This window comes from Eubalaena glacialis, chromosome 19 (genome assembly GCF_028564815.1).
Source record: "Eubalaena glacialis isolate mEubGla1 chromosome 19, mEubGla1.1.hap2.+ XY, whole genome shotgun sequence".
Lineage (NCBI taxonomy): Eukaryota > Metazoa > Chordata > Mammalia > Artiodactyla > Balaenidae > Eubalaena > Eubalaena glacialis.
In genome coordinates, this window is record NC_083734.1 from 50,070,719 (window position 1) to 50,091,308 (window position 20,590).

The window sequence follows — 20,590 nt, forward strand, 5'->3', positions numbered from 1 at the left end:
TGAAAGAGAGTACCTATTTGTTATTGGTCTAAAAATGATGCAGCCAGGGTTGTTGAAGACTGGACTACTGTTTAGTGCCCTGTTCTTTCCAAAAGTTTCTTTTCATTAACAAAGTTTTATTGCTGCCAATATGGCTGAAGGTGATTTGTTCACGAAAGAGGTAGCAGAAGAAGGAGAGAAGTAAGTTGATGGATTACAGGGTTCTAAACCTCTTGGTGTCCAGGGGTCTGCCCTCACCACCGCCACCCCCCCCCCCGCCCCCCCGAGAAAGTCAGTTTCTCTGGTGCGGTCACAAATGGAGACGCCTTGCAAGGGGGCTGGTGACCCTGCTTTGAAAGTTCTCAGCTACTTGCAGAATAAAAGCCAAATTCCTTGGCCTGACATTCGAGGCTCTTCTCTTCTGCCCCGGTTACTCGCTGACCCTTGAACGTGCAGTGGAATTCCCCACCTTTTCACTGCCTTTGCTCTCACTCACTACACTGCCTTTCCAATCTCACTTCTTCAAAATTCAGTGTGTTCCCACACAAGTGTGGATCAGAGAGTCATTTAATATAGCTTTGGAGTGGGGGCAATTTGGCTATATCTGAAAAGATTTAAACCCACATACCCACTGACACAACAATTTCACTTTTAGAACTTATTCCACAGAAATATTAAAACTATGCCCCCAAAAAAAATATAGCATGAGGATGTTGCCTGAAGTACTATAATAGCAAAAGAATGGAAACACTCTAAATGTCCACCAAATGGAGAATGGCATAATCATACACTGGCACATCATACAGTCATTACGAAGTCTGCTAGAGAGACGTGTACTGCCCCAGAAAGACGGCAAGCTTATAGCGTTACTGAGAAAGTGCATGTTGCAAAGTTGCATCGTGTGAGCTCATTTTTATAAAATAATGTCATGTATGCGTTATGTTTAAGTATAAGCCCCATAAACACCAACTTTAACAACGCCTAACTTGGGACTTCCCTGGTGGTGCAGTGGTTAAGAATCCGCCTGCCAATGCAGGGGACAAGGGTTCGAGCCCTAGTCCGGGAAGATCCCACATGCCGAGGAGCAACAAAGCCCGCGCACTACAACTACTGAGCCCACGTTTTCACAGAGGATATGTTCTTGAAGATCAGAAGAATGGCAGAACTTCTCTCCAGCCTTGCTGGGATCAAGTCTTCCTGGCCAGGCTGACCGGATCCCCACTCCCACACACAAAGGGAGCCACTCAAATATCACCGAAGCCTCCCACTGGGCCGGAGACCCATTGCCTTTCCAGTGCAATTGGAACCTGGATTGATGTACAGGACATCACGCAACTTGTAAAGTGGGCTGGGGGACAGGGAGAAAAAAAGGCAGTTTCCCAGCAGGTCACTCACGCTCTCCTGCATGGTCAGGAGGGCCTTTGTAACGACACTGCAGTCCTGGGACCACGCTGCTCTCCTCCTGGGACCACTTGAGGTGTTTGTGTTGATGCCCAGGCTTCCGAGGAAGCAGGTAAGAGAACCTGCACTGAAAAATGTTCTTCTTTGGGGCTTCCCTGGTGGCGCAGTGGTTAAGAATCCGCCTGCTAACGCAGGGCACACGGGTTCGAGCCCCGGTCCGGGAAGATCCCACATGCCGCGGAGCAACTAAGCCCGTGTGCCACAACCACTGAGCCTGTGCTCTAGAGCCCGCAAGCCACAACTACTGAAGCCCGCGCGCCTAGAGCCCATGTTCCTCAACAAAGAGAAGCCACTGCAATGAGAAGCCCGTGCACCACAAAGAAAAGTAGCCCCCGCTCACCACAACTAGAGAAAGCCCGTGTGCAGCAACGAAGACCCAATGCAGCCGAGAAAAAAAAAAAAAAGTTCTTCTTCCAATGGCTTTCCTTCTCACCTATTGCTCCGGCCACTTCCAGAGGCCACCACGTGCTTCCCTCTCTAATAGCACTGGCCTCATGGAGACCCTGCGAAGGGAGAGGCGCAGGGCCCTGCGATGCAGCAGCTACTGGAGACCCTTCCACTATCTCCTTGCAGGCTTTCTGTGCCAGCTTTGGAGGCTATCACTGGGGAGCACTTTGGCGGTGGAGGCTTCGCCCCACACCAGCGGGTGCAGACAGTTCTTATTATCCCAGAGGTGCCCAGTGCCGCCAAATTGGAACCCATCACCAAACAGCTGCGTTATTCTAAGAAACAGATGGACGGAGGGAAAAGGGAAAAAAAAATGACAATAACAGCACAACGACAAACTGAACTCCACAGTGGACCCCAGCAGGAGGCAGCTGCGTTAAATCTGGCCACTTGGAGATAACTGAAAATTCTGACCACCCTCAACCATCAAGATATAGACCGACACGAAAATATTCTTAATTTGAGGGAGCAGAGTGGTTTGGATGAAGCACTTTGTACTGAAGGGTACAACTGAGTATGACAATATTTACTCATTTCATCTCTCTGTTCCCTTTCTGGGGCCCGTTGTACTTAGCAAACAGCATTTAATCTCTTACCCTTGACAGTTACTGGAAAAGTTAGAGGTATCTCTTTGTTCGCCTTTCTCTCCCTTAAGAGAGAATTCAGCAGATATTTAGATCGGGTGTGACCAATGAACTGGCTGCCCAGTTTTCCTTAGTTCAGGAAAACTCTATAATCCAGGGGGCCTGGAGGCTGAGTTCCAAAAGAGTCTCCTAGTCACCCAACTCAAAGGGAAAGCTCTAAATCAAAGCCTGCCTAAAAACTTGCCTGGTACTCTCCTACCTTCAATCATTCCACTTCAGGGGTACTTGCTTCTGAGACAGTCTCACATTCTCCTTCATTGCTACCTGAGTTCAAAATGTTGTAAATTTCCCTAATTTCTCCATTAGAATTATTATGCTTTATTTAACACTGGTAAAATGGAGACCTCTTTTACATCTTGCAAAACGAAGAGAAAGAGGAATTTCCTTTTTCTCTTAAAAAAAAAAAAAGGATCCAGTTCAAAGGGTAGTGGAGACTAGACACGATTATGGCCTTTGGAGCCCCAGTGCCTAGCACAGAACCTGGTACACAGTAAGCACTTAATAAATGCAAACGGAAGAAATTAATGAGTCTTGCTTCTAATAGGTTTTCCTGCATTTCCTGTCCTTGGATTGGCCTACAGCAGAGTTTCTCGACTTTGCCACAATTGGCATTTCGGGCTGGGTAATTCTCTGCTGTGGGGCTGTCCTGTGCATCGCAGGATGTTTTAGCAGCATCCCTGGTCTCTGCGCACTAGATGCCATAGCAAACAACCCCCTGCCAGTGGTGACAATCGAAAATACCTCCAGACGTTGCCAGATGACCCCTGGGGGGCAAAACTGGCCCTAGTTGGAAACCGCTGGTCTATAGACTCCCCTTTGCTTTACATAAATCAATGAAGATTTTTAAAAAACAAAGCACAAACATCCTCTACTTCTAAACTTCCTCCCCCAGAAAATGACATTTCTTTTTTCTCTTTCCCCCTTTCTACTCAAGGCTGAACATTTAGAAACTGCGTATGACTCCACATTCGTGTCTCTGGGGGACAGACCTCTGGAAGGCCACTAGAGATGCCACTTTTTCTGGTCCCTCTTGATCTTGTAATGGAAGCAGAACCTTAAAAACGACTGCAGTGAATCCAGGAGGAAGAGCGCTGGACTTGAGCCAACACCAAAGGCCTTGGAGTTAGAGCTCCCTAAGCCTGACTTTTGGAGACTGTCTAGGCTGGACCAGTCCTGGAGGCTGGGTGTTGAGATTTGTTCCTGCATCCCAAATGGCCAACTCAGCTTTGCAAGTGTGGGCTCACTGCCCATGTCCTCTGAGGGCATGCTACAACTGATCGTCCTAAGTTCCTCCTTCCTGGGTTGGGATTTTCACCTTGAAATTCTGGCAGAGCATCAGAGGGATGGACACCTTGGCAGAAGAAAGAACGCACATATCAACCACATAACAAGTACAACCTGCTCAGACACTGGCTTCTCTTCGTCTTTGCTGCTTGGGTGGTGCTGATGTGACTGGATGCAAAGAGCTTCATGATTCTAATGGGGGCAGGGCCTTGGTGGGGCCCTGTGTTGGTGCACGTGGAGGTGCTCTCTGGGCCCGAGAAATCACACTGGCTTTTTTTTTTTTAAACAATGCAGCGCTGCCCTGCAGAGTCCTGCCACAGATAGGAGAGAAAAACTTGAGATTAAGAGGTTCTTGGGAGCTGCAGCTTAGGCCCCTGATGTGGCTGGGAAACAACGGCACCACAAAATGAGAATAAAGAGAACGCTGGGCTGAGCTACCAGCCGATTCTGAGTCTCCAGAGTCCTTCTGAAACTCTGCTTAGTGGGGGCCCTTGTGCCACTAGGCAGGGGGCACCCAGTGGAAAATTTACAGCTCTGGTTACCTTAATGAGAGAGGCATTCTTGCCTCTCATGTGGTTCGGAGGTGTCCAGGGACAAATGGAAAAAGAAAAGAAATTACTTCAATCCCCTGCTTCGGCCTGGGTGGCGGGGTGTGTGTGTGTGTGTGTGTGTGTGTGTGTGTGTGTGTGTGTGTGTGTGTGTGTGTGTGTGTGTGTGTGTGTGTGTGTGTGTGTGACGGGAGCTGAGTGGTCACCCAGATAACCCTGGTCTGAATGCATAAGCCTCAAAATCTCAGAATAGATTGAGCCCACCAGCATGTCAGCTTTCTCTGCAGAAAATGTGCTCCTATTTACGATGCTGACATAGTCAACTTACAAAGATGGACGGGAAGAAAAAGCTCGTAAAGCTGCAGGCCTCAGATTAAAGGAAAAAAAAAAATATATATATATATATATATATATATATATAAGGAACTCTGATTCACAACTGTTAGCTTAGTGGCCACAAATGCATTTTCTTTGACAGCGCTCGCTCTTCAATTGTCACTGCTAGAAGGAAAAAATAAAGCCCGTGGCTTTCACTCATTCATTCAACAACCGTTTTGTGAGCGGCTGCTATGTGCTGGTTCTGTCCTAGCTGCTGGGGAATGGTGATGAAGAAGACAACCCTTGTCTTCGTGGAGCTCAGGGTATAACTGTGAGCTAGCACGAGCTAGCATGATCTAGAAGCCACAGACCAGAATTCTTGCTGCCAGTGGGTAGGGAGTGGGGTGCCCAGGAGAGTCCAAAGAGGAGAAGTCACATTTGAGCTGAACTCTAGAGAGTAATGACTAGAAGCTTCCAAATTGAGAGGCACAGAGGTGGAGAGGGCTGGAGGGGAGAAGGCAGAGGACCATGCTAAGGGGACCAGGCTTTTAAGCAGAAAATGACAAGGTCAGATTTCATTTTAGAAGGAAAATCTTGTGGCCGGGAGGAGGATATTAATTATTTACAGTGTGCAGAGGAGAAATATATTTGGAAGTGGTTTGCCTTCTGAATCGGTTGTTTCCCTTATTCTCTGTCCCTGGCTACTGACACACAACCCAAACAGCCTAGGAAACTCACTTCTCTCCCTTCTGGTAGGCTCATACTGCAGTGTGGATTCTGGAAGTCGAATGATGGTGGGTTTGGGTCATAAGGGAGTCCCATGGAACATACTTTTCCTATGATTTTATTGCAGGCTCCCAAGTATGCCTTCTCCTTTGTGGTCTAACTGCCAGGGCGAGTGAGAAAAAATTCTACCTGTAATGTAGGCTGGCGATCGTTTGAGAAGCAGTGCTTGACAGAGTGTGCAGGGCTGAGCCCTCTGGGGCCCCCTTCCTCCACATCCATTAAGTAAGCCTAAGACTCCAGGACAGGCAGGGGTGGCTCTCTGAGTGTGAGAGCTGAGTCCAGACTTCCATTCATCTCCAACGACCTTTACTTTCAGGGCAGGATTTCCCAGCCTTGGCATACTGACATTTGAGGGTCGATCACTCTTGTTGTGGCGGGCTGTCCTGTTCATTATAGGATGTGGTTAGTGGCTGGTAGCACTACCAAGTAGTGACAACCAAAAATGTCTCCAGGGACTTCCCTGGTGGTCCAGTGGTAAAGAATCCACCTTACAATGCAGGGAACTCGGGGTTGATCCCTGGTCAGGGAACTAAGATCCTACATGCCACGGGGCAACTAAGCCCGAGCGCCACAACTACTGAGCTCTACGCCTCAACTAGAGAGCCTGCGTGCCGCAAACTACAGAGCCCACGTGCTCTGGAACCCGTGCACCACAAGTACAGAGCCCTCACGCCCTGGAGTCTGCATGCCACAACTAGAGAGGAGCCCATGCACCACAACAAAAGATCCCGCGTGCCTCAACGAAGATCCCACGTGCCACAACTAAGACCTGACACAGCCAAAAATAAATAAATAAATCTTAAAAAAAAAAGTCCCCAGACATTGTAAGCATCCTTGGGGGCAAGATCACCCCCAGCTGAAAACCACTGCTCTTAGAGACAGTTTTCCGTTCTCATCTTATTTGATCTCTCACCAGCATTAAGCATAACCAATCCCTCTCCTCTCTTGAAACTTGCATTCCTTGGTGCTCTCTCCTTGTTTTCCTTCTAATTCTCTGGCCAATTCTTTATAGATCCCTGGGGCCTCCTCATCCTCTTCCTGATCTCCAAATATTGCTGTCCTAAATTTAATGCTTGGACCCGAACCCCTTTCCCATTATACTTTATGCTTACTCACTCTCATCCATCCTCAGGACTTTAAATTCTTCTATTTCCCAAATACTCTCCAATTTGTCTCCGGCCCAGATCTCTCATTTAAGCTCCAGACCCATTTCTATTTGTTCTAGATGTCTCATTGTCATCACAAAATCCATCCATCCTTCTCCAAAATCCACTCCTCTTCTCACCCCCATCTATCTGTTGCCCAAGCTGTGAACCTTAAGGTCATCCTGACTCTTCCTCTTCTCTCACCCTCACACCCAGCCCACGACCAATCCCTGTCAAGTCTCTCTTCAAAATATACCTCCCAGCCACCTGCTCCCAGCCCTCCACTTCAAGCTGCCATATGACTTCAATAACCAACCACGTAGACAACTCCGACGACCTCAGTGGTTTCCTGACTTCCACTCTGCTCCCGGCCAGTCCCTTCTCCATCCAGAGCAATCTTTTAAAAGCACAAATCAGATCATATGATGCCCCGGCTTTAATTTCTTCGAAGGCATTCTACTGCATGTAAATAAAATCTAAGTGTCTTAACATGGCCCCACCCTCTTTTCCAACCTCCCTTTGTGCCATTCTTCCTTCTGTTTCCGCTGCCGCCACCACACTGGCCTTCTTTTGTTTCCTCATAGGTATCACCTTGGGACTCCCATGCATGCTGTCACCTCCCCCTGGGGCACTGTCCCCCAGCTCTTTTCATCCTGCGGGTCCCAGCAGGTCATTTCTTCCTGAGCATCTTTCCTGATCCCATCCTCTTAAATTCAGTTTCCCTATCATGGTCTCTCCCTGCAAGCTTCCTTATGGCACCTGTGACTTTTAACTCCATATGTGCTCATGTAGTTATTTCTTTGTTGTTTGGCTCCCCTGCTAGATTGGAAATGTTGTGGGGGAAGAGACCCTCGGTGTCTCTTCTGTTCATTGCCACGTCCCCATCTAAATATTGTCTGTGACACTCAGTGAGTACTCAGTAAATATTTACTGGATGAATGACTATTCCCCTCTCATTTCCTCGGTCACAACTGCATCTAGAAAAGAATATTTTATGACCCAGGAAAATGAATGACTGTGAAGCATGAAAAAATGCTCCTTGAATATCTGTGTCAATGAGAAAAAGCTTTCCAGTGGTGGTTCCTGGGAGCACAATGCCCAGGGAGATGAGTCAGGTACACGATGACTAGAAATGAGACTTGTTGATTTTGTCATTAGTGTTCCATATCTGTCCTAAGGCTTTCCTCCGAATCAGAAGGGAACTCCCTGAGTGCCAGGCAGGACCACACCAAAGCTATCTAAGAGGAAGAGCTGAAATCAGTTCAGAGTTTTCTGGCAACGCTGCCTTTCTAGAAGGCTTGAGCTACCAAAGAGGCCAGGACGTCCAGGTAAGACAGCAGCCCCCCAGGCCCAAGGAGCCTCAGACGCGACGGGGCAACAGCTTCACCCAATGCACTGCATGATGCTTTGCACATCACTGAAGCCCCATAAGTATTGGTGGCCTTGAGACGAAACCACAGAAGTACCTCCTCTAAGACAAGGGGAGGCCAAGTTTCTCCTCTTGAGCAGGTCCACAGTTATACAGAGAGCATTTCATTTTGTTTTTCTGAAAATTCACAAGTGTGGTTGGCTGCAGAGTGTAATGCAAATTGCTGACGTTCAAAGCTCATCCTTGAGTCCCACCAAGAGTAATTCACATCAGCCTCTCCCCGACTTTAAAGAGACAGCAGCTGCAGAGCCCATGCCTGCAATTAAGCAGCTAAGCATTTGCTAACATTGGGTTGGACTCTGATATCCAAACGAATCCCAAAAGGTGGAAGCAAAAAAAATCTGAACCACATTGGGAGCCCAGTGTGTGTCACGGTAGAATTCATTTTTACCGGGTTTATTTATTATGTCTTAAATCAGCCTTAACGAAGCTGAGGGAAGAGTTTCAAGGTCCATGTGTTACAGCTCAAGGACGAGACTGGGGCCCCAACTCCAAACATATTGTGATTGGCTGAATGTTGCTAAACAACAAAAATAGCCCAGCATCTGTTGTCGTTGCAGGGCTGGGACGTTATTTCCAAGGGGGTCACCCAAGTTCCGTCAGCAGCCATTAATAAAACACTAACAAGATACAAATGGGAACTTGCACTAACAGTAAAACAGAAAGTTCGCACTGAGGCACACAATGGATTCTGGTAGGTGGGAGTCATACAGAAACATGTTCTCTTAAATTTATTCTTAGTCAAGATGAAAAAAGGAGAGGCCTGCATGAAGGCACTTCTGGTTTTGAGAGAAAGGTTCTGTGCAGAGATGACCTGTCCAAGTTTCAATATGCACTCAGGGAGGACTGATGGAGCATTTTCTTTGTGTAGACCCCAAAGGTACAAATAAAACACAGCTCCTGCAGAGGGGGGAGACAGGCTGGGCCCAGGCTTGGCCAAACAGGAGCCAGTGGTGGCTGCTGTGTTTTATAGGCCAGTTATCGTTGGGTGGTTCAGCCTTGTGAGTATTTTGCTGCCCAGATTGATGGCAGAGCTGGGGAGATAGGAAGACTACATTGAAACCGAGTGGCAGCCGGGGTTAACCACGGGCCCCAAGCAGTAGGGACTTCATTTTGAAACTCGCAGTAAAGAGTCCAGCGAGATGTGAAAGCAAATTGAATCAACACAAAGACAGATGGAAGTGTCCCGGGTCAGGGTGGACTTAATACATGTTTGTTGAATGAATGATTGAATGACTCTCTTCCACATGTCACCCCATCTATTGCTCACCTCAGATTCTTTGTAGTAACGTTCTGGAATTTCATCGCAGGCAATATCGATAAAGCAGACTTCTCTCTCCAGATCTTTGGCTTCATTGTCAAAAATCTGAAAGAGCAGAGCAACATATCAAAGGTTAGTGATAGTGGGTGAGATCCTCAAGGTGCCTGCAAGTTGGCCCAACGGTGCCTGAGGCGGAATAACTCCCCACAGAGCATCTTCACATGGCTCAGTGCCCCCGGGGAGAGCTTTACGCTGCCCCCGAATGTGCAAGAATCATGAAAAGTTTTTATTCATCGATTACATCTTGTCACATCAGAGGCAGGTGTAGCATCAATCACCACTTGGTTAGGGGAAGAAGAAAAACAGGCTGTTTTTAGAAGTTCAAGAGTGAAGAAATAAATCTCTTCCAAAAGTCTCTTCCAAAAAGGAAGTCTGCTGATTTTTGGCAGTTAATCTAAACAGGGGGAGGGAAGAGGCTAAAAAGGTTCTGGGTAGATAGGAGACAAAAAGCAGTAATACAGCCTGAGATTAAGAGAAGAAAAATGTGGGTTTTTTTTTTTTCATTAAAATGTTTACATATATTTAATTTCAGAAATAACACACACTCATTGAAGAAAATACAGATAAACAAAAAAGAAGAAAATAAAGATTGTCCGTAATCCCATTACCCACTGTCTTATTCTTGATCATTTAAGGGCATGATTTCCTTGGTACACATAGTGGTAAGACGGTGGAGCTTGAAAAAGTACTGAGACGGCTTCCTGCCAAGCTACGCTTGGTTCCAGTGGCCCAGAATGTCCACCACTTGCAAAGAACTATGTAAGACAGCCACATATATAGATATACGCTCTAGTGGAAAGATTAAGTTCCTCTACTTTTTCCCACTGCCACTTTTTCTGATCTAAAGGGATACACTTCTGAAGGATAGTAAACAGATTAAGTTTGCAAATCACTTCATCCTTGGAGAAAGTCTTAACTGTATCCCTATCTCACTGTTTAGCTAATTCCTACAGGGGAGTCATCCACTAACACTAATTAAATCTGACTCTCCAGAAGAGAATGAAATATTTTGGAAGAACAGAGTGGTTGACGCCGAAGAACATTGTCTTGACACAAATTTGGAGCCTATTAATAACACACTCTCCCACAGGAGAGCATCTGGAGGGCTCTTTACAAGTTGAAACTCCTAGTCCTTTCCAAATGCTTTCTGAATAATATCTGTGCTGGTTATTATCTGCCCAGTCTGCTGTTTGCTCTGTCACCAATTTTCTTCTATAATGATTAGATACTGGACTCTTCAGATTTATTCAAGGAGATGAACTCCCCAGTCTGACTTGAGGAGGCCACTGCATTTTCCTTAAAGGCAGAGAAAGACTGGTTCCTGGATCAGCTCTGATTCCTTCCATGGCCAGTTGAAGTCAAGAGCTTGGGGACACTCTCAATGTGTTTGGGAGGGACAGGTTGATTGCTTTGAAATGGAATGGAGAGACGGAGGGAAAGTAAGTTCAAGGTTGAGTGGAGAAATAAGTTGTGAAACGAAACACTGGGTCTCAGGGTGTTTGTGTGTTTCTCTCTCTTCGCATGAGTCTCTTTTAAAGTGTGTGCAAGAGAAGACATGTGCCTCATTAAGAAAACAAAACAGAATGGAACACCCCAGAGGCAAATGAGCTGCTAGAGAGTAAATTACAAGAGAAGTTAGAGAGCTTTGACATTTATTGGTGGTAAAATTTATGGGACTGAAAGAAGGGAAAATGAATAGGGGTTAAGGGAGTTATTGACAGATTAGGTGGCTTTTCCTAATTTAATTCAAATACTTTTGGATCACCCATTATCACATTATTACATTACTGCCCTTCTGCTCCAAGTTCACCTTTAAGTCTCTGCTCTGAGATAACAGACTGGACCCTGTAAGCACTTCTCCTTGACGGCGAGTAGGACACTAAGCCATGTATTAGAGGGACCCTGCAGGAAGAAGGGTGCTTCTCTTCCTGGTTTGAATCTTATTCCTGCTGCAGAATCTGTTGGGGCGGGCGGGGGGGTGGGGGGAAGACGGGGAACATGCAGTGCTGCTCTGTCCCAGCTGCGTGCCCGGAGTGCACAGTTGCCTGGTGACCTCGGAGTCCTGGCCTTCACCATGGCCCTCCTGATGTAGGCACCATGTGTGCCAGGCCTCACATTGCCAGTGGTGCCCTGACCCTACATACCTGCCCACCAGTCTCATCTCACCTGAACCCAGAGGGCTGTTTTCTGCTGCCCAGCAACTGTGGACAAGCTCTGGTCCAGGAAACCCAGCAAACTTCTCTGCCATCCAGTGGGCTACGACCACAACTCCTGCAAGGAGGTCTGAACTCCAACCATGGAGGTGGACCCCTTTCAAGTTTGTTCTTGCTTGTGTCTACTCCCTCAGCCTTTGACTTCTCTTTACATCTTTATGGTTACTCCAATCAAAGTTTAATAATTCCTTATATTACTTATATACTCTCCCTGTTCAAATTATTGTGTGGTTTATGCCTCCCAATTGGGCCCCAACTAATACCTCCATTGCATACAAAATGGCGCCCTTGGCTTTGCGGGCTGCAAAGATAAGAAGGGCTGAGTTCCTGCCCTTAATGAGTTACCATCCAGTGGGAGAGACAGACTGGGAAGCTACTCCCCAAAATACAAGATGGAAGAAAATATTTGCTACAAAAGAAAGAACAGACTGTCAAGCTAGGGAGAGGAGTCATTTATGTTGACTCAACAACTACATGGTCAGGATAGTATTATTATTTCCAATTTTCAAATGAGAAAACCAAGGCTCAAAGAAGTAAAAGAGCTGCCTGCGCTCACACAGCCTGTCGGCAGAGAAGCTCAGATTCAGGGCAAATCTCCAGGCTTCACAACCAGACTCCTCCAGGGATAAAAGGCTGCCTCTTGGCACCCAACTGAGAAGATAAATATCAATCAAAAGTACTTCCTATTTCTTTCCAGAAAGATGAAACTGGACTCTGGTTCTCTTCCTGCTACCGAAAAATGTATGTCCTGAGTAGCTATTATTGGGAACTCCTCAATGACTTGGAGCTTTTCTGCTGAGGCTGCAGTAGAATCTACTTAGGTAGCTTTCAGTTCCAACTCTGGACTCCTTCTTCAATATGACACTTAATTCTTGCATCCAAGTCCATGAAATACCAAGCACCTTTGCAGTCAACGTTTCAGGGTGAGGACCCGAAAAAAAAAAAGCTACAAAAAAATCAGTTTGAGGACCTCAACATCTTCTTCAGGCTTGAGATTACAAAGAGTCTTAATTTCCAATAAATAATAAATCTCCCAATGATTAAGAGCCTTTAGGAGATGCTCGTAGGTGCTCAATACATGACTGCTGAATTACCGGAAGACATCAGCTTCTATTTCCAAAGAAGAACCTATGGCACGAATATTGCTTACTGATTGATCTCAGATACCTTTCATGAGCCCAAGTTCTATTTCTTTGCTGGTAAGCACCCTAACTTTCTATAATTCCCAATATAGGGCTCAACATAGAGTGAAAACCTCATAGTATTGGCTGATGGATCCCACATTGGGAATCAGGACAGCTGAGTTTGAATTCAGTTATCACCTCTGTGTAACCTTGGGCAGGACCCGGCACCTCTTTTGGGTCTCCATATCCTTATCTGCAGAATAAAAGGCGTCACCTAGATGGATGGGTAGCAGGGAGCTGTGAAATATCCTGGAATTGTACCCAACATTTGAGGAGATGCTTTCTTTCTGGAGAGAGGGTTTGACCACTTTCATCTGATTATCAGGGAGATCTATGGCCCCAGTGTGGTTGAGATCAAGTGACCCACATGACCACTAGAATTCTTTCCAGTTAAAATGTCGGTGATGTTGAGTGACTTGCGGGTCATGTTAGGCTCCTACATCCTGTTTTTTGCCCCTTCACCTACATGCAGCTGACGTGGGTGGTGCACAAAGGGGCTGCAGCAGGGAAACAGGAAGTGGCAGTGGTCACGACGTAGCGTAATCAGAGGCCACAGCGGGGGTAAGACAGCCTCATGATCATCCTTAGTTTAGGGCATGATCCAGAATTAAGCCAACACTATTACAAACAGAGGCTTAGCCAGGCCCCAAAGGAAAACAGCAAGAGTCACTATTCACTGGGGCTTCCCCAGTGGCAGCTGCAGCGGCAGCGGCTGCCAGAACTCTGGTCCAACCACCAGCTCTTTGAGGTGGAATAAGAGATCTGCTGAGATAGTTTAGGACGAGATACATCTTAATGTTGATACATTAAGCCAAAGCTCCACCAGGATCTCACCTGATACAGGTGCTGTGCACCTTCATGCTCTTGGGAGCTTCTTGGGCGGAATTTGTCCCTTTCTGAGATGGGAGTTGGGTTTGGGAGTCAAATATGGTACTTCCCCTATATCCCTTATAATAATGTTCCCATCTGTGGTTATTTATCAGAGACATACCCACCCACGAATCATCTGTAATGGATTTCAGTGCCAATCTGGTTGACTCTTCTGAACTCCACCCCCCAACTACACAATGAAAATCAATAAACAAACTCCTTTTAATATGAACTAAGCAATATTACAATGAGAAGGCAAATCTCCTGAGTAAAAACTATCTTAAAGATTCCAAAATGAAAAAGGAGTAATTTTCCGTTTTTTGTAAAGCATTATGAACATTAAGTATCAAGCATCTTTAAAATCGCCATATACTTTGACCTGGTAAATTTAAGCTTTGAGAATTCATCTTAAGAATATTAAATAAACGAAAAGCTTTATGTACAAAGATTTTCACTGTAACATTAACGTAACAGCAAGAAAAAATAGAGAGAGAGAGGAAAAAAAAAAAAGCAAACAGTCAAAATATCCCAGTATGGGAGAATGGCCAAGGAAACTATGATAAATCCATTCGATGAACTATTATGTAGCCATTAATAACTCCATTCTTAAAAAAGATTTTCCCAGGAGGGTAAACATGGGTGTGGGTGGGATGGAGAAGGGGACATGCCCCATATTTAATACAGACAGATGCTGAGTCATGTGGTTGTAACTCAGAAGGGAAAGGTACATTGATAAATATGGAATGTGTTTTAACGACGCACTAGATTTCTTCCTTGAACAGGGGTGTCTTTCTAGATTTAATTTAATCTCTCGTTTTGCTTTTAGATGTTTCTGGATTTTGTGATAGCCCAGCCAGGGAGAGCACTGTGTACAGCGGCTTTTCAGAAATCCACAATCCTGGGAATCATGGCTTCCGCAACCCCTTTCTCTATAACAGTAAGTTTGTGGTTTAAGATCCAAGTTTAGATGGGAACTGTCTGTACTTTCTGCACGATTTTTCCATAAACTCAAAACTGCTCTAAAAAATAAACTATATTATTAAAAAAAAATGGGGGGGAGCAGAGGAAGATCCAAGCTTAGTAGCTGTGTGGATTTTATCTTCCTGCCATCTGTCCAAACTACCAAGGATGCAAGGTAGAGGTGGCTGATTAGTAGGGATTTTGAGAAAAGTCCATCAGTCATCTCATTTTATGCTTCACATATGATTAAAGGGACAAAGAATCCCAGCTAAGCTGCTGTTCTGCTCTAACTTTTTTTCGCTGCACTTGGGACGTTTCAGGGGGAGGCAATTGACTAACAAAGAATAGGTTCAGCAAGAAGGAACACTGGAAGCAGAATTATTGTTTTAACAATGCTTTCATTTCAGTGCTCTGGATTTGCAAAGTGGACAATTGGTTTGGTGCAGGGCAGGGGATACGGGTCCCTGGTTCATACGTTAGGCATATGGGGCTAGAGCCGGTTCATGGTTCTATTGATTATTCTCTAACAGTACCATACCTGGTAGGGAGAGCCTGAAAAGCACTTACGGCTGGGAAAAAAAATAGTCCAAGTTATTGACAAAGACAACCATCATTTCATTACCCCATCTCTACTGGTATTCCCACCGAGAACATTTTCACGCCTACACAATTCAATGGTGACTGTTTCACAAATATGTAAGCTATATGATCCAATCCAAGAACATGAGACTTGTCTTCTCCATCGCCATTAAGATAGAGATAAAAAAGGATAGTCTTCTTTGGTCTCTTTAAAAACATTTCTGCTTCTTTCCCACCCCCATCCCCAGAATAGAGAGTTGCGTAACTTATTTGTTCTGAAGGTGGACCTACTTAACGACAGTGCTCTGAAAAGAAGAGACTAGGCTTACAGCAATCAATAAATCAACAAATACTTATTAAGCATCTGCTATGTGGTCAACACTGTTCCTCTTAAAATGTGTCAGATAAGCTCCGTTTTCAAGGGGCCTTATGATTTTGTAGAAGACTCGATTCAATGCAAGAGTTAATTAACAGCACCATATAAGATATAATCTTTTACTAAAGTAATAAGTACTAAAAGGTATGTATCAGACAAGAAGTACTCCAGTCCAAATTCAGCAAGGAGGAATTACATATATATATTCTTATTCAGATTCTTTTCTATTATAGGTTATTATAAGATATTGAATACAGTTCCCTGTGCTATATAGTAGGTCCTTGTTGATTATCTATTTTATATATAGTAGTATGTATATGTTAATCCCAAACTTCTAATTTATCCCTCTCTCCCCTTCCCCTTTGGTAACCATAAGTTTGTTTTCTATGAGGAGAGACAAAAGTTTAAAAGTTAACTTCAGGGGCTTCCCTGGTGGTACAGTGGTTAAGAACCCACCCGCCAATGCAGGGGACACGGGTTCAAGCCCTGGTCTGGGAAGATCCCACATGCCACGGAGCAACTAAGCCCGTGCGCCACAACTACTGAGCCTGCGCTCTGGAGCCCGCAAGCCACAACTGCTGAGCCCGCGTGCCTAGAGCCCGTGCTCCGCAACAAGAGAAGCCACCGCAATAAGCCTGCGCACCGCAATGAAAAGTAGCCCCCTGCTCGCCGCAACTAGAGAAAGCCCGCGTGCAGCAATGAAGACCCAACGCAGACAAAAAAATAAATAAGTTAAAAAAAAATTAACTTTACACGAAAGCTAGTGCCATCTCGTCATTCACAAAAAATAAAATAACTCAGCACCTTTAGTAAGGTGTTGGTCCTTGTTTTTTATTTTGGACTCCCTGCCCCTGAAACAATCTTTTTTAAAATTGATTTTGGGGGGAGTGTACAGTTCTATGAATTTTAACACATGTATAGATTCTTGCAACCACAACTACAATTAAGATTCAGAACAGTTTCACCACCCCAAGAAACTAATTTATCATCACAATTTCCCCACACCCCAACCCCTGGCAACCACTCATGCGTCCTCCATTCCTACAGTTTTTGTCTTTTCAAGAATGTCTTACAAATGGAATCATATAGATTTTAACACTTTGAGACTGGCTCTTTTCACTCAGGACCATGCCTTTGAGATTTATCCTGTGGTCGTGCAAATCGAAGCTCATTCCTTTTGCTTGCTAGGTAGTATTCCATTGTATGAATGTACAGCAATTTGTTTATTCCCCCATTAAAGTTTGGGGCAATTATGAAGAGAGCTGCTAAAAGCATTTGTGTGTACACAAATTTTCACTTCTTTAGGGTTCATACCCAGGAGTGGGATGGCTGGGTTATAGGGTATTATGTTGATTCTTCTTTATGAGAAGAGGAATCAATACTCCCGTAGTGAATTGACTAGTGCCTCCCCCAAATTCATGCCCACCGGGAACCTCAGAATATGACCTTATTTGGAAATAGGGTCTTTGCATATATAATTAGTTAAGGATTGCTATGGACTGAATGTTTGTATCCCCCGGCCCCCAAATTCGTATGTTGAAAACAAATGCCCAATGCAACAGTATTAAGAGATGGGGGCTTTGGGAGGTGATTAGGTCATGAGGGTGGAGCCCTCAAGAATGGGATTAGTACCCTATAAAAAAGAACCCCCCCCAAAAAAAGACCCCATAGAGCTCCCTAGACCCTTCTACCATGTGAGGACACAGGGAGAAGTTGGCGGTCTGCAACTCAGAACCCAAGCACGCCAGCACCCTGAAGTCAGCCTGCCTTCAACAAGTGTCACGAACAACTTTTTCTTTAACATCCGCCAGTGGTGGAGATTTGTCCTTTTCCTTTCTCCACCCACCTCAAAGGTTGCAGAAAATTCAAAATCAGGCAGGAACCTGATGATAACAGTAGAGACAGAAGGACAGGAATAACGCAGGGCACTGCTCATCAGTGAAGTCCAAAACAAAAAGCTGCTGATAAACATACCTGGGGCTGAGAACACAGAGAGATGTAAGAGGAAAGGATGCCTGGGGAAGGGGCAGGGAGGAGACCTAAGGGTCAAAGGGCATACATAACACAGTGGATATGAATTCACAGTGTGCTCCCTGTGAGGGAAAGAATACTTCCTTCAACTCCCGGATTTATGACTAGAAAGAGCGCTGGCAAAACCAGTGGAGGGTTGACAACCATTTCGTGCTGTGACCTGAAGTCCCATGCAGGAAAACAATGGTGAACCCTGGTTCATTTGGGTAATCAGAGTGACATGGTGACTGATGAGAAAAAGATTCGGACTGGCAAAACAGTGCTCTCGTAAGGTGCTCTGATCATGGTAACTAATTAAGAAAGGAACAGAAAAGTACATTAAAACAACCCAGTAGGGTCACAAATGCTATGACTCAATTCATTTACTGAAAAGGCTTTAATGGCACAAAAATGCTTCTAAGTTACGGTTCCCAGGGCAGCTGTAACAAGGCTCTTTTCATAAGCTTGGTCTAATTTCAGCACAGAACAGCCTCGATTCAAATTCTTCCTGTGGCCGCAGCCCCTTTTGGACCCATAGGCTGTGTCATGAGATCAAGCCAACACGTCACGTGGGTACATGTGGATACTGGCTCCTGACACCCAAGAATGTGTATAGTTTCCCTGCAGTATGATCAATAATGCTTCCTAAAATAAGTCTCAGAAGCCGAGCTTAAAATAGTTTCAATTTCTCCTTGTTCCTTCTGATTTCAATTCACAAGGTGGCCTCTGGGAACTAGAACTGCTGGTTTTCCTGCAAGTTGACGAATGGCTATTTCACCTGGAAATGCTCACGGGCTTGCGACGGGCCAGCCCTCAATAGCCTCAGTGTGTGAGCTTTGCTATGTCAAGGTGACGTTGATTCGGTCCTTCTCGAAAACTTTTTCGAGTCCAAACAATGAATCCTTTGCACAAGAGGTAATGTGCCTGACACCTGTCCTTTTCTTTTCCCTGAGAAGCTACTGACTCAGCCTTAAGGGAAGGGACTAAAATGCTGAGGTAGGTGGCTTGCTGAGGCCTGTGCCTGGTGGGGCGGCCACACTGGGAAGTCAAAAAACAATGCGGAGAGTCCCCCAAGAAGGCTGCCAGCAGCCTTACTCTCCAGAGGCCACAGAGGTTCCTTCTCTGGTTCACCAAGCAAGCATCCTGAGGTGCTTCAGGGCCTTGTGTCTCCTGCTAGCTCATTCCTGGCGTGCCTCTCTGGGCAACACAATGGAATGGACACAGGCCCAAACCCACTTAGGAAGCGTGATAGATTGCATCTACTGTCAGAAAAAACAAAATCAAGGAACAAATGGTTACATTTTCCTGGTAGGTTGTGTTTTGTTTGGTTTTTCCTTTTGTGTGGACTGATTCTAAATACCTCCCAAGGCAAAGTCAGGGAAGGAGGCAAGGCTTCTGGCTGAGCTCCATAGACCTGCCCCAGGCAGCCGACCGGAAGGCTCCAGAAGGAGCTCTCCAGGCGTGGGTAAGACAGACATGGGCCAGCAGATGGGAGGGGGCTGCTTCCTGAGTGCTACCCAAGGTCAGGGTGTAATTAGGCCCGAGGCCCCTGGAAGGGCCTGCCGTTTCTGTTTACTTCTTTATTATGGAAGACAGAGTCAGACAATTGTAGAGAGAGGAAATATAGTGCAGTGGTGATGAGCCCAGACTCCAGAGTCAGCAGACCTGGGCTCTGCTGCTCGGCTGGGTGACCTGGGGTTGCTACTGAGGACAAGTAGACCTCACTTTTCCTCATCTGTAAAGAGCAGTATTAGTTCCTCCCTCATCCGGTAGCAGCGAGGACACGATGACATAAAGCAGTGATGACAAATGGAAATGAAAATGGAGTAATCACAGTTCAGGCGCACAAAAATGAGTTGGGTGGCCATTGAGAATCTGGTCTCAGACACGTCTCTGCACCCTGGGAACCTGAACTTCCTTTGAACTGTACCTGACCCAAGGACACCTCCAGCCATATTCAAAACACCACCTGCCAGCTGCAACCTTATGGTCTCAAGGTCTCCCTTTGTCCCCGTGCAACCATTTCAGACCCCAACCAATCCTTACTTAACAAACACCCTTAGTCCTTGCCAGCTCCAATTATAATTCCTGAGAAATAATTCATGTAGCTGACCGTAACCTTGTGTTTTTTTTACCTTCATAAGCCTCCCCCATTTTGTAGTCCAGTGGAACACAATTCAAATGCTTCTTTGCATCTGTGTCTCCCAGGCCGCAGTGTTAACAAATATCCAATAAACACCTTTTTATTTCACCTACGTCTGTTTCTGGAATTTTGGTTAATGGCAGGTAAAGCCCACTTTATTTGGACCTGGTTAAAAACTTATGGTTACCAAAGGGAAAACGTTGTGGGGGAGGGATAAATCAGGAGCTTGGGATGAACATACACACACTACTATATATAAGATTGGTAACCAACAAGGACCTACTGTATAGCACAGGGAACTCTACTCAATATTCTGGGATAACCTATATCAGAAAAGAATCTTAAAAAGAATGGATATATGTATATGTATAACTGAATCACTTTGCTGTACACCTGAAACTAACACAACATTGTAAATCAACTATATTCCAATGAAATTAAAATTTTAAAAAATCAATGTATTCAAAATTACATTCATCGTCTTCATCGCTACCCCTTTGGCTCCAAGGTTTGAGCCTACCCTTCCTCTTGTGGTCCAAGGTAGAAACTTGGGTGTCACCCTAGGCTCTTCTTTCTTTTGTATTCTTACATCGGGGCAGGCAGTAAGTCCTATGAATCCCTCTATGTCTGCCTCCATATCTCACCAATCCAGCTCCCTGACAGACCTTCTATTCTCTATCTCACCTGGACAACTGCAGAATCCCTAATGCCCTTTCTCTTGAGATTCTGGTTTCCATCACGCATCCATCCATCTATCCATCCACCGTTTCATCCATCCACCTATATACACCCACCCATGAGTTTTCTTCCCAATATGCTAGCATGGTTTCTTCACTGCCCCTAGAACACAGTTTATGGTGGAAAGGGCCTAGGAGTCAAAATATCTGGGTCTA

The 20,590-nt window shown here is 45.4% G+C and overlaps 1 protein-coding gene across 1 annotated transcript in view; it reads right to left on the reverse strand.

Annotated features, from left to right (window-relative positions):
* The window catches only part of PITPNC1 (phosphatidylinositol transfer protein cytoplasmic 1), a 133,923-nt gene that overhangs the window by 34,146 nt on the left and 79,187 nt on the right, over window positions 1-20,590 (reverse strand). The window contains exon 8 of the mRNA XM_061176946.1: window positions 9,312-9,407. Coding sequence (XP_061032929.1) covers window positions 9,312-9,407 — 96 coding nt within the window. The remainder of the gene's footprint in view (window positions 1-9,311; window positions 9,408-20,590) is intronic.